This window comes from Medicago sativa, chromosome 7 (genome assembly GCF_051527215.1).
Source record: "Medicago sativa cultivar Bolivia chromosome 7, Bolivia_mono, whole genome shotgun sequence".
NCBI lineage: Eukaryota > Viridiplantae > Streptophyta > Magnoliopsida > Fabales > Fabaceae > Medicago > Medicago sativa.
In genome coordinates, this window is record NC_140755.1 from 56,749,290 (window position 1) to 56,764,462 (window position 15,173).

The 15,173-nt window shown below is 32.5% G+C and overlaps 1 protein-coding gene across 1 annotated transcript; it reads right to left on the reverse strand.

Moving 5' to 3' along the window:
- Nucleotides 1-7,455: 7,455 nt before the first annotated feature.
- On the reverse strand, nucleotides 7,456-12,229 carry LOC146906979 (beta-amyrin 24-hydroxylase-like). Its single transcript, XM_085727577.1, has 2 exons — nucleotides 11,214-12,229; nucleotides 7,456-8,293 (listed from the first exon to the last, which is right to left on the reverse strand). Exons 1-2 carry the CDS (start codon nucleotides 12,117-12,119, stop codon nucleotides 7,646-7,648), a joined length of 1,554 nt encoding a protein of 517 aa, XP_085583703.1. The 5' UTR covers nucleotides 12,120-12,229; the 3' UTR covers nucleotides 7,456-7,645.
- Nucleotides 12,230-15,173: the final 2,944 nt, after the last annotated feature.

A 15,173-nucleotide genomic window follows, 5' to 3' on the forward strand; every position in this document is an offset into this window, starting at 1 on the left:
ACACAAGTGAATCCAATCTTTTCAAATACACTATAAAAAATATTACTAAGATATAATGGAGGCTTGAGTGTATTTGTGATTTCTATCTAATGTTTAAGAAATGAATCTCAAGTTGAAAGATAAATCTGATCTCTTTCAAGTAATATGTACTTTTGTACTTCTGATCTTTTTCAGATCCTGTGATTCTTGACAAAAAAGGTTTTTGATGAGAGATTGTGTTGTTGAGAATAGTGTTCTCATTTGAATAATGTTTCTCTTTATAGAGCTTCGTTCTTGGAGAGCAAGCATGGAACTAGACATTAGAAACATAACTACTATTTTTCCTTTTGTCATTTGCCTTGTATACAAAGAAAAACTTTAAACTAGTCATTGTGCAATACATCTTTGCTTCTGATCTTCTTGTGCATCTTCGGATATATTTCTGTCATCATTCCTTTTGGTGTCTTCTTTATTTCTCATTCTGATGCCCTTTCTGGTCTGCTTTTGTTCTTCGGAGTTTCAATCTCATGTATCCCTTGACTTGTAATTCTGATCCACCTGACCTGCAACCTCAAGTTCAGTTGATCTTCATTCCTTTCTTCAAAAACTTTGATCCTAACTTTTGAGATGAGAATCAATGAAGAGAACCAATGTTAAATTTTCTTGTTTAGCTAATCTAAAGTGCTTTCTGATTTGCCTAATCTGCAATCTGAAGTGCTTTTGATGTCTATTTGTTAGTAAACATGGCATCCATTGATGAAGGAGAGAAAAACTTATGGAATTATTCTATTGATAGTGAAATGTAATATTACAAAATGAGAAAGTTAACCCACTTATGGGGAGGTTACAACTATATATACTAATAGGACTAATACTAGTAACTAAACTATATATCTCTAATAGTCCCCCTCAAGTTGGAAGGTGTTCAAAAACACATCCAACTTGAAATGAGAAAATACAAGGAAAGATGCCGGAAATACATCGGCTAAGAAAAATATCAAACAAGTGCTCATCCAACAAGAAGCAACCACAACTCAAGGTTGAACCAATTGAAGGAAGGAGCATCAAAGCAACGCTTAACCACCATCCGGTAGAAGCCAATGTCAACAAAGCCAATTAAGGCACAACGCTTAACCATCAAGAGTGTTCAATCACTCAAGATAGAAGCACAAGAAGAAGAAAACGACGCTTAACCATCCTTGGACAGAAGCACGACGACGCTTAACCATCCTTGACAGAAGCACAACAAAGCTTAACCATCATGGACAGAAGCACAACAACAACGCTTAACCATCCATGACAGAAGCACAACAAGGCTTAACCATCATGGACAGAAGCCCAAAAACAAGAATCAAAGCCATCATAGGCTAACAACAGAGAGAAAGAAGAAAATTACTGACTGGATGCTAGCTTCCAATACATCCCTGCAAAGAGAATATGCTCCAAACAGAACAGCAAGCAAAGAAAAAAACTTTCAATAACCACTTAGTGTCAAACACAACGCTAGCAACCATTGACAGAAGCCAATATGCACATCAGCAAGTCCTCTTCAACCAGGGTGATAATGAAGGCTACTCAACAACAAAAAACAACACCAAACTGATCTGTACCGTAAGCCAAGACAACTCACATATAGTCAATATCGGAACAATTCTGCAGCCCAAAGTACACAAACCATTCAGCAGATGCAGAACTTCCAATACCAACATAAGTGAACCAAAAGCAGAAGGTAACAAGATAGCAGCTAGGCTCAAGGGACACCAACACTATCCAACAATATATGATTCCTTGCCAAAATTACGTCACAAACGATCCAGGAATTAAAACATAAGGCAATTCACAATTAAACCAAACTTAGTAATCAATATTGGGCGTGACAGTTCTGCAGCCCCAATGCAAAAAAAATCTTCATAGAGCATGATTTGTAGAAACTTTAATCTGCCAAACTGAGTAGCAATAAGGAAACTTCGTAACACCAAACCAGAAGCTTCACAATTGAGCAGCCACAAAGCTATCAATGTAGAAATTTTGTCCAGATGGATTATTTGTAACCAATGACATTGTCCTGTACAAAGAAATTGCCATTGCATCATTCAAAACAGATTCTCCAAAAACCAAGGCATATAGATTGACATCTGTGCCCAGTTCTTGGAATATGGACAAAACAGTGACTGGACCGGTTGCTAATATCAGAGCACCAAACATCATGCACTCAACAAAAGGTAGTCTATACATGAGGAAGACCAACCCACCAAGATAAACCAAATACTAGAGAGTAGAAGTTGCTATGTGTGCCCAGCTTCATGAACTACCAACAAGAAGTCAACGAACACACAAACTGCCAATAACAAGTTCCAACTGATGAGGGCAGCAACAATCAAAGGATGCTCCAAGCAGACCAAAACAATAATCTCCAAAGTTCAGAAAATTTTCACTAGCAACAATACAGATTGAGAAACCATAAACAATATCTCAAAACTCCATCAAAAAACATGAGTTAATCCCATATAACAGAATCATGAACCAAGAACCAACAGGTATTAAGTGAGGACTTTCCACAAACACATGGTGAGCACAAAAGGCACATACTGCAATATCGACACAACACGTTTCTGAAGACTGAATAGTCAATGCGACACAACAGTAAAAAAACAGGAAGAAGATGGAATATCAACGATGCAGAGAATCGATGCGAAAACGACTCCGACTTGAATCGAAAATTATGATAAAGATGAGTCGCAAAACGAATTCGAATCATGAATTTGAATCGAAACTCGAAATTGCGATCGAGTAATAATTCGATCAAGACTTTTGAATCACGCATGAAAATGAACCAAAACTACCAGAACAAAGTAGAACGAACAGAGGAAAAAAAAATGGAAAAAGAGATCGAACAAGAAATTGTGAAACCCTAGGATTTGGGGAAAATTGTGAAAACGAAAATTCAATTAAAGACAAATCGGAATCACGAAGGAATTATGAATCGAACAAGAATCGATCGAACAAATCAATAACAGGAACTGGTTTTGAGTACAGGACAAAGATGAAAAGAAAGAAAACTGAATCTCAATGTTGAGATTATAACAGAATCAAGAAGAAAAATGAAGAAATCGATGAAAACGATCGAAGAAGAAAAGAAAATGAAGGAAAATGAAACAAGAGAAAGAAAGTGAAAGAGAGAAAATTAGATTTTCTCGAGAAATTGCAGCGGAAAATATCCTTCAAGGTGGATACCAAGTTTGCTCTGATACCATGTTAGTAAACATGGCATCCATTGATGAAGGAGAGAAAAACTTATGGAATTATTCTATTGATAGTGAAATGTAATATTACAAAATGAGAAAGTTAACCCACTTATGGGGAGGTTACAACTATATATACTAATAGGACTAATACTAGTAACTAAACTATATATCTCTAATACTATTCTGATGTTTTTCTCTAATGAAGTATTTGGTTCATAATATTGACATAGATAAACTTCTAATATCATATTTCCTTTGTCAATCTTGTTCTACAATTTTGTAGTGCCCGTGGAATGTTTCTGATCTCATTCTAAAGTGCTTCTGACCATTCTGAAGTTCTTTTTAGCACTTGGTGTTGTTAAGATTTATTTATTTTTTTTTGATATCAATGCATTTGTAATATCTTGTTCTAGAAAATACTCAAAAGAAACTTGTTAGATCATAACACCGATCAGAAACATATTGATCTCTTTACTTCAATGAAGTTTGTCATCATTAAAATATCAACATAAGAAGGATTTTATGATTTTCCTCTACACTTTGCTGCCACAATAATGGATTGTTTTAGTTTTTCTTTCACTTCACTTGTCTTATAGAGAACACTTCAACTTATCATGAATATCCTATGTGTAAAAAACAAGGAATATGTCCCCACTTTTTACTATCAATTGATGATTTCAAGTTTTTATTTGTTATCTTTTTGAGTTGTTATGACAAATTATGTTCGCCTTAATTTACTTCATTAATGTTCATGGTACTTCACGAAACATTAAGTGATGATCTTTTTTGTAAGTTAATATGTAAAGAAAACTTATGAATAGAGGAAGCTCGATATATTCTAACCGAACCAAGTTTCCTATATGACATGTAAATATGACTTTGATTCAGAGAGACACTTCCAAACTAATATCTTGATGTTCTTATCATATTGACATGATCTTCCAGAGATTCTTATCATTTTGACTAAAATGGAGACTCCTTGTATTACTTATCTGGTTTATTGTAGAATCCAAAGGTGACTAGTTTAGATTTTTTTGAACATAAGACATGTCAATGAAATTACTAATGTTTGGTAAGAAACTAGGAGCCTCCATGAACATACAATTTAAGATGATGATCGTTTAGAAAGATGAAGGTTCATTGAAGAATGAGAGATTTGTTTTTTCCTTTTCCTAAAAGCTAAAGGTTGAAAAGGTTTGGAAGAGACAAGTGGGTTGTGAAAAAACGTTTGAACAAACGAATTTTTACTTTAAAGAAGAAGCTCAATGGACAGTTAAGAACCAATATCATTGATTTCAATTCTCAAATAGTATTTTTCAACCCCACTTTAGGCTTCAATCTCTTTTCCTCGACATGATCCGAGCACAACGTCCTTGGTGTGTAATGCCACTAGAAATCATGTATTTTTCCTCATTCATCAAAAGAGGTTAGTGTTGTTGAGAGTAGAGATCGTGGATTTGCCACGTCATCGTGTAGTCCCACTATGCTTTGACTCAGCTCTGAGCCTTTTATGACCCACATTCTTAGTTAGTTTCCTTTAGAAAGAATCGGTTCCCTCTCCCAATTTCTCTAACATTTCATATCCTTCACTCGACTGAGAGGCGTCCTCGCCTAATAGTTTAATCACCTATTTACCGAATTTGCCCAATAGGATAACTATTTTAAGGTGTAAACAGGGTTTTTGGGTGAAGACGAGTGACAAAAGTAAGTGAGATTGAGAATGATTGATGATGGTGAAGATGAGTGAGATTGAGAGTTTTTTCAGTTTTTGAGCTAGAGAATGAGAGGAGAAAATATGAATGGCGATGATTTTATGAGAATGAGAGTGAAAGGGATTTTGCGTGGAGTGAAATGAATGGGTATATGTAGAGGATTCTTGAGCCAAAGAAGTATTGGACCTCGTGAGTGTCCAACATGACCTTATGTCCAATTCAGAACACAATATATAATACTCCCTCCGGTCCTTATTATAAGAAAAAGTTGACTTTTTAGGTTCATAAAATAATTAATGTATCTTATTGAAAATACAAGCTAGATACATCATTTACACAATGAACCAAAAAATTTAATTGTTTCTTATAATAAGGACCGGAGGGAGTATATGCTACAGCAATAAGGACCGGAGGGAGTATATGCTACAGCGATAACATAGATTACCCCAAAAAAATGTGTGGTTGGTTTAAATTTAAGGTAAAAAGCATATGGATATGGGGCTTTAGTGCCTCTTTCTTTTATTTTCCATTTTCTCATCTTTTAAACAAATTATTAGTGTTTCAAGTTTCTTGATTGTAAAATTTGGATATCTAACTTATAAGTTGGACCATTTTTAACAATGGAGATGTTTCTTATATTTTTCCCATTTCTATCCACGTTTTAGTGTCTCAACTATTAGAGTTGTATTATTTGAATAACCATTTTAATGACAACTTATGGGACAACCATTGATTTACAAAGAAATTGAGGTATTGACAGAAAAATCAAAGCAATTGAGAGAGAAATTAAAAATATAATGTGAATATGAGAAAGAAGATTGTCACAAAAGTTATCAAAAAATGGTTATACAAATATCATTTCTCCAAGTATCATTTCTCCAAGTATTATGATTATATTGTACAACTTTGGTCTTCCACTTATAAGTTCTATTTAGGAGGAAGTTTTAGAGGAGAGAGAAAGGAAAGACTTACTTTTTTCTTTTTTATAAATTAAGCAACCGTGATTTTGTAATACAGTTGTGTGGAAAGAATTGTCAAAGATGTCATATTATTTAGTTTGACGTTGTGTTGTCAATTGATCCTACCTCCATATTCATATACCATGTTATTCTTTCAATTTTGTTAAAACCTCAAATATATATTAAAATATAAACCTAACTTTCCAAATTCTCCTCTCACATAGATTTTTAAGTTGGACACAATTACATTATTCGAGAGATCAAAGTGGAGATAAAAGTTGTATTATCCCGATAAAAGAGAGACATGGGAAGAAAATATTAGAGATCTATTTATTAGGGGTGTTCATCAGTTTTGGTAAAATCAAACCCAACCACAATTCAAACCAATCCAAAGTGTTTGGGTTGGACAATTTTTATATCCGGCACAAACCGAACCAACCCGCTTAAATTCAATCATGTTCGCTTTAGGCATCGGAAAAAGCGATTTATATCGAAAAGCGGTGTCCCGATACAGCCCGACATGTATTGTGTGAAGGCAGCTTTTTTTACTCACCTACCCCATGTATTGTGTGAAGGCAGCTTTTTTTACATCCAACGGTGCTAGTGTTTCGGGACAAATTCGGGAAGGTTTGTTTCGGGACATATAGCAAGCCTGTTAGGCATCAGATTTCAAGATTCCTACCCGGTCACTAACATGCTATATTTTGTATTAATGCTTACCTATACCTAAATATATAAATCAAGTCAAATTAGAAACATGCTAAGCTATGTTTTTTGTTTGCAAATTCACAAATTGAGAAACAGAGAAATACGAACACACTTTTTAAGTGTTTTAGTTTGGAAGTATTAATATTTTGGCTCTTTGTATCATGGGTGCATGAAACTTAGTTGTACACTCTCTTTTTATTTTTTAACTTGATGTGAGACTTTGGTTATTGAAATGTTTTAATTTAATTTAACTTTTTATATTTAACAAAGTTCTCAAATATTTTTATACTTTTATTTTTTAGTGTATCTGAACAATCCGACCCAAACAAACCTCTTGTTTATCACTTTGGTTCAGTTTGGGCTTTATCCCAAAAACATGTAAATCCAACATAAACCAATTTGTGTTCTTTTGATCGGATTGAACAACAAATTTACTCAAAATTGAACCAAATCGCCTCGCAAATACCCCTTTGATCGGATTGAACAACAAATTTACTCAAAATTGAACCAAATCGCCTCGCAAATACCCCTTTGATCGGATTGAACAACAAATTTACTCAAAATTGAACCAAATCGCCTCGCAAATACCCCTAGTCTTCGTGATAAAATATGAAAGCATGAGTGGTCAAAATTGCTCAAAAATATTAGAGGAACAAAACCTTGTATATAAAAAAGATATTGAATTGTGAGTGATGATGAAATTAATATTAATTAAGGTGTATAGTTGAAAAAGGTAATTAATCTTGATTTGAAAAGTGAAATGGATCATTCATTTTAGGACAAATATTTTTTACAAATAGATCACTTAAACGGATGGAGTAATGTTAAAGAGTTTCCGAGAAGAGTGAACACTTGTTACAATTAAGAAACTCCATTAAATTTTTTTGTGCTAACATTAAAAGACAGAGAAGAATTGGATTACCTAATCACTTATTTTTATCCTGCCATGAAGTTTTCACATACACTTCCCCATAACATAAAAACACAATAAAAATAAGATAACAATAATAATAATAACTTGAGAAATGAATTTGATTCTTCTTCACTGGACCACCATTCCATCCAAATTCCTTAAATGTGGAACAGGCTTGCACTTCAATGGTTTAGCCAAAAACACAGTAACCCTTCCTACTTCAGACATATCAATATCATGACTCTTACCATCATTAACAACCCAATCAAAGCATTGTATCAAACTTGCAAGTGTTGCTTGGATAACAAGCAAAGCAAGTGAAGAACCAGGGCAACTTCTTCTCCCACTACCAAATGGCAAAAGTTGATAATATTGTCCTCTTACATCAATTTTACTCTTGCTAGGATCATCACTTTGTAAGAATCTTTCAGGGTTGAAGACTAATGGATTGTCCCAATAGTTAGGGTCTCTACCAATAGCCCATGCATTGATGAAAATCTTGGAAAATGCTGGAACATCATATCCATCAACTTGACAACTTCTTGTAGCTTCTCTAGCAAATATTGGAGTTGGGGGGTGCATTCTTAGAGTTTCCTTAACTACTGCTTGAAGATAAGGTAAATTTGGTATATCAGATTCTTTGAAAAGCCTTTCTTTGCCAACAATAGAGTCAATCTCTTCTCTTGCTTTCTTGAAAACATGTGGATTTCTTATTAGTTCTGCTAGTGCCCATTCTAACACACTTGCTGGTCCATTTGTTCCTGCAATGAACATGTCCTGTTGAACAAACACATTAAGCAATGTTAAATTCAGATTTGATTGCATCTCTTCATATTGTTATGTCTACTTCAACCCAAGGTTCTAAATAACGGTCGCGGTAGCGATCGCGGTCGCGTTAAGGTTGTCACGATTTCGGCTGTAACGGACGCTGCGATACAAATAACGGTCGTTGCGGTGTGAATTAATCAAAACGTTTCACAAAACTTATTAAAACTATTTATATTATCATATAATATGTATAATAACTTAGATTAATACTTTTTCCCATAATTATAACATGTTTAAAGTAAATATAATAATAAAAATAGACTACATTTAGTAAAGATAGAATGTTTGACAGATTAAAAAGAAATTAACTAATAAATAACTACTTTCATAGCATATAAAAATAAACTACATTTTGAAAAGATAGAATGTTAAGAGTGTCAATTTAAAATTACCTTAAACTTAATAAATAAGAGATGAATGTACACTTTTTTTTTTGAGTTTAATAAATAAATATATGAAAAAACAAATAAACAAAATCAATGGTTTAAAATAACTCTCTTTGAATCTACACAAAATCAACCATCTAAACTAAAAGTAATTATTATTAATTTATTATTATTATTATTGAATGAAGAGTGAAGCATACGTGTGTGTATTGGTAACCAAGTGATCACAAACCTTATCCACTGAAACAAAACAAAAACACAACAAACCTGAACACGTATGGAGAAAAAACGGCAAGCAGGAACTAAAGAAATTGCAAACGCACACGTATGGAGAAACAAGAAACGACAACACCAGAAGAGTAACAACAAGAGAATGAACAAAGAATCGCAAATAGCAAATCGCAAGCAGGAAGGATCAAAGAATCACACAACACCAGAAGTATTCTTGTGCTTTTTTTCTTAATCTGAGATTCGATTCCTTCTTCTCCTGTTCAAATTTCTGTATGTTCAAGTCTGTAATGGAGTTTCGCGGCCGTAACGGCAATTTTTCTGTGATTTTCATTCTCAACGTAAAAACGTCCAAAAACGGTCACGGTGGCTGCCGATACCGATTTGTAACGGCCGCAATCCCGGTACCGGTCCATTTTTTGAAACCTTGCTTCAACCTTTACTATAATAATGAACCATTATATAAAATATATTTTTTTTTGACCAAAACCATTATACAAAGTAGGGATAATTAAGTTTTTAGTCCCTATAAATATTCACAGTTTTGTTTTTAGTCCCTACAAAATAAAATCACACTTTTTAGTCTCTGTGGCATTTTCCTTAAGCATTTTAGGGACCAAAATGTTGATGGAAATTTTTGACAGGGACTAAAAATGTTGATGGAAAAATTTTATAGGGACCAAAAATGCTGATGGAAAATTTTATAGGGACTAAAAATTGTGATTTTATTTTATAAGGACTAAAAACAAAATTCTGAATATTTACAGAGACCATTTACTTAATTAACCCTATAAAATATTAGGCCTATATAGAGAAATATTTTTGCCTTAATAAAAATTGAGTTGCACATTAGTCTAAAATGCTTGGTTACTTTTTTGGATCTAGATCCTTACATGCTCCAATACCTACAAAGCCAATTAAATATAATACTCCCTCCGTTTTAAAATGAGTGTCGCTTTAGCTAAAAAAATTTGTTTCAAAATGAGTGTCGCTTTCAGTTTCCAATGCAATAATAACTTTTTCTTTTCAATTGTATCCTCCAATTAATACCATGCACACTACTTCCAAAGTATTACTTTTAAAACTAACCAATAGTTAATAAGGATAATTTGGTAAAATAACCATTCTCTTTCTCTTAATCATTGCATTTTTTAATATGTGTGCAAACACCTAAAACGACACTCATTTTGAAACGGATGGAGTAGAGAATTTCATCTAACAACTCATAGAAACTAACGCTCTTAATCGTTGAACACAGTTGTAATATTCACCATTGATACCAAGTTGATACAAATTTGTGTATGGTCCCCACACAAAAAAAAAAAAAAACACCTGAATGGTGTTAATTTTATCAAGAGTAATGATATTTTGACATCCATTTGGTGACAACTTTGTTGACAATCTTGTTTTTCTCACTTCTTATTGATCAAAAACAATGGAGAGAGAAAAAGGAAGAGAGAGAATAACAATATCATGTGAGTGTGAGAGAGAAAGTTGTCCAAAAGTTGTCAAAAAATGGTTGTCAAAATATCATTTCTCTTTTATCAATTAGGTAGGCGAATGCACATATTACCATCTACAAACAATTTGGATTTCTTATTATAACTGTATGCATTAGTTACAACTACCAGCCATCCGATCAAAATAGAAATAGACAGCCGAGATCATATTTTTGGTAAAAACTGAGTTAAAATATGAACCATTCGATCTTAAATCAACGGTCAAGATCAGTTTCAACATGGAACCGCATGAAAACACTTAACAGCAGCGGATCTAGATCCCAATCCAAAGTCCATATTTAGTATTGTACAAGATAAACTTGAAAACTTACAAGTCATGTTAGTAAATCCATAATGGAAATTCTGTTTTAGAAAGGAAACTTAAATACTTCCAAAGTAATAAATATATCATTTTTTATACAAAGTTACCTTTTTTAATTCTTTAAACAATATAATAACCTCAGTTGTTATTTTCCTAAAAAAATGATTGATGTTTTGTTACTAATTATATAGGCCATGCTACCTCATATTTCAAAAGATTTATATTGAGATCTACCTTGAAAGCTATCATATAATTAAAGGCATATTCAATAAATTAACTATATCATTTCTTATTTAACAATGTTATAAGATCACATGAAAGACTCTAGATAAGTTCACAAAGTTTACCAAATGAATGAAATAGTAAAAAACATTATATAACAAACAAAATATTTATAAAAAAAAAAAAAAAATGAGGGATCAAAAAGTTCATACCAGAGCAAAAGCTTTAGCACTTTGTCTAGTGAGTTTACTTTCAGCTCCATCATCAGCTTCAATCAAGTTCAACAAAATATCAAACAGATCCTTCTTCCTATCACTACCAGCACCTTCTTTAGCTCTAGCTTCTTCATGCTCCTTCAACACTTTCTCCATCATTAAATCCATCTTATGATGTGTATCTTTGTTCCTCTTCCCAAATCCTTGTAGATCTAAAGGCCTCATAAACCCAATAATATCACCTAAATTAAAAGCACCAAGAAGTTCACCAATTTCCCTAACAACTTTTCTCAATTGACCAACTTCATCATTCATCCCACCACTCTTTTTTCCCATAGTCATTCTAGAAATGATGTTATTAGTATGCCTAATAAGTTCATGCCTCATTTCAATTGGTTTACCATTTTTAGATATTTCCAAAAGGGTCCCCATAAAACACTTAATTTCATCTTCACGTATGTGAACAAAGTGTTCAAGAGTTTTCCCACTAAGAAGCTCAGTCATACAAAGCTTCTTAAGGAACCTCCAATAATTTCCATAAGGTATGAAAAAATAATCAGCAGCACCATATGTTAAATTCTCACTTGCAATCATAATAGGTCTATTGGTAAATGACTCTTCACAAGTCTTTAAAATTTGCTTAGCACTTTCAGCAGTTGATGCAACTACTACATGTTGTGAGCCAAGCATAATATGCATTAAAGGTCCATAACGATTTGAAAGTTTGTAAAGTGATTTATGAAGGAGTGATCTAAGATATGGTGCATGTCCTAAGATTGGAAATGAAATTGGTGGTCCAGGTGGTAATTTGTAACACACGGATTTTTTGAAAAGTGACCTAATGAAAATAGTTGAAATGAACCATAATAGAAATAATACTACGTAGCCTTGGATTTCAAGCATGGTTGAGTATTTGAGTTGGTAATTGGTGTGACTAAAAAGGATAATGTTGTCAATGCGAAATACCAAACTCAAATATAATGGAACTCAACCTCTATGCTTAAGATGAATCTAAATCTTGAACTATGATGGAACATAAATATAGAAGAGCAATGTTGACTTGTACTGTTCAGTGAAGTTAAGTTATTAATTTTTGCGATCCTCGTGGTCGAATATTTTATTAAGAATGTTGTTATGTGTCCCTCGTGGTACATAAAATAATTTCATGGTTGCTGACGTTGTTTGTCAGCTAACGGTATGTGATTGATACGTGTTTCTTATGTTTATATATGGTAAATTGTTGAGATTTTGTTTTGTTTTGATAAATAAATGGTTGAGAATACGTATAATCCCCAATGTTAATTTACACACTCACAAAATACACGGTATTGTTTAGTTATTTTAAAAATACATTTTTAATATGAGAAATGCTAACAAATCTTCTAAGGATATTGTTTAAGAATTCAAAAGAAGTAACGTTTGCATAAAAATGATATAATTATGACTTTAACATATCTTTGACTTGTATTTTTAAGATAAATTTTTTTTCCATGTATTCTTTATGCAATGCATTTATGACACTTGTTAGCATGATCTCGCGATGGTAAGTGCAAGTGTTTGATCTCGACTTCGAATTTAGAATTTTCCACTTTTTCATACCCCCTTTGTTTCACAATGAGTGTCGTTTAAGGTTTTGCCACATAAATTAAGAAATGAAAAGAAATAATCATTAGACATAACATTTTTACTAAACTGTCCTTACTTTATAAGAAAAATACAAACTTAAAGTTGCATTGAAAATTGTGTAAGAGAAAAATTGGAGTATTTATTGAGGGTAAAGTTGGAAGAAAAAATATTAAAGTTGTATTGAAAATGTAAAGTGACATTCATTTTAAAACAAATTTTTCTAGCTAAAGTGACACTCATTATAAAACGACTGGAGTATTTAACGTGTGTTTCTTCTCACCACTAGTTTTATGATAAATTTGACTTGTAAGTTGCAAGTTGCATTGAAAATTTATCTAAAAATTTGATGTCCCGTTGTCGACTCGATGACTAGTTTTATGGCTGAGTTTAAATGATTAAAGTTGTAGGATATTTTGTTGTATGGTGGGTTGGAAAAAAGAAAACTTGTCTACAATGACATATTATTTTGTTGTATTACTTGGCTTTTATAGTTATGTTTTAAAATTGATATTATGACATAAAAAAAAAAAAATCAGTTAGATATGAATGAAAAATTAATTTGCACAGTTTACAGTTAGTATGCTCATTAATCTGTCAGATTCTGAGTTGTTCAAACTTCAAAAGACTTGAAAAATAATTAAATTTTATTAACCACGGTAGTTAAATCCTTTCTTTAGTATTCCTGATAAAGAAATGAAAAGAAAAATAAATACGAAAATTATGTATGTTCAAATTCAGATAAATTCTGACAAAAAATGATATCATTTTCCTAGCTTTCGGTTACTCGGTCGGTCGTTACATTATGAATTTTTTTTTGTGGTGTCTGGGATTCAAACCTCAGACCTTGCATATATTATGCATTAATTATTCCTACCAACTGAGCTAAGCTCGCGGGGATTACGATTTTGTCAATAATTGTAACATTATTTGGAAAAGAAATTGAAAAAAAATTTCCTAAAAAATATCTTCAAGCTTGGAACAATTATTGACGCCTCATGCTATCGAAAAAGTTGTGGTTTGAGTAATTGCGCCTTATGATTCACAACTGGTTTTGCAAGCTTTTAAGTCAAATTCGATTGTGCCTTGGAACTTAAGGAATAGGTGGATGAACTGTATTGCTTTCACTAACAACATTAGATTTTTAGTAACTCATATTTACAGGGAAGGCAACGTCTGTGCCGATGGTTTAGCAAACTTTGGTCTTTCCTTGTCTAATTTTGATCTTTTTTGGAGTAATGATATCCCTGATTTTATTAGGGGAGAGTACATTAGGAATAGGTTGGTCATGTCCAACTTTAGATTTTCAACCTGATGAAAAGGTTTTGGTTTCATCCCCTTCTTTCTTGTACTCTTTTTATTTTGAAATGAAATGATGCACTTGCATCCTTTACCAAAAAAAAAAAGAGCAATTGCGCCTTACACTTACTACTAATATTGACCGTGTAATCTGAAATATAATAAGGATGGTTCAATGAAGGTGTAATGTGAGACAAAAACGATGGTTGAGATCGACAAATTAAATACACGTAACAATGTGCATTTTATGTGGATTCAGATCCCTACTTATATTGAGCGAAAACTTTTTTTTTCAACAAAAATGACCCAAGCTGAAAAGCAGAAACTAAACAATAATCATCCTAGGGATGGTAATCTCCAACAAATCAGATATCATAAGAATAGAATTAATGCGAGCAAGACATTAATCATAAAACTATACTCCCTACGTTTCACGATGAGTGTCGTTTAATGTTTTGACACACAGATTAAGAAATTGAATGAAATAATCATTAGATACAACACTTTTACTAAACTGTCCTTACTTTATAAGAAAAATACAAATTTAAAGTTGCATTAAAAATTGTGTGAGAGAAAAGTTGAAGTATTGAGGGTAGAGTTAGAAGAAAAAAAATTAAAGTTGTATCGAAAATATATTTTGAAACAATTTCTTTTTAACTAAAATGACACTCATTATAAAACGGAGAGAGTAATAAAGTATGACCATGATCGCAATTCATAATTGCAAAAGCATCAGTACAGATATTCTGATGTGAATGCAAATCTTTGATTTTCCACTTCGTAGCACTTAATTACCTAATTTTCTGATTTTAGAAAATGGGAAATGCTTAATCAAGCGAAAAGCAGTGTCTCGAGAAGATCACGATGACTTAATAGTATTACGGAACACACTAGAATAGTGAAAATTGAATTCTCATTGATAGAAAAGTTGTTACAGAAACTATATATACATCTATTGAAGCTGCAGGATAAACTAATGTATATGAATCTTAGAGAATAACTAGCTACTACATGTTACTTGAGTTACAAGTTTCT

Excerpts from the sequence above, each read along its gene's own strand:
- LOC146906979 (XM_085727577.1), bottom strand. The coding sequence starts at position 12,119 with ATGCTTGAAATCCAAGGCTACGTAGTATTATTTCTATTATGGTTCATT. Across the intron at positions 8,294-11,213 it reads GTGCTAAAGCTTTTGCTCTG|GACATGTTCATTGCAGGAAC; the intron begins GTATGAACTTTT and ends TTTGTTCAACAG.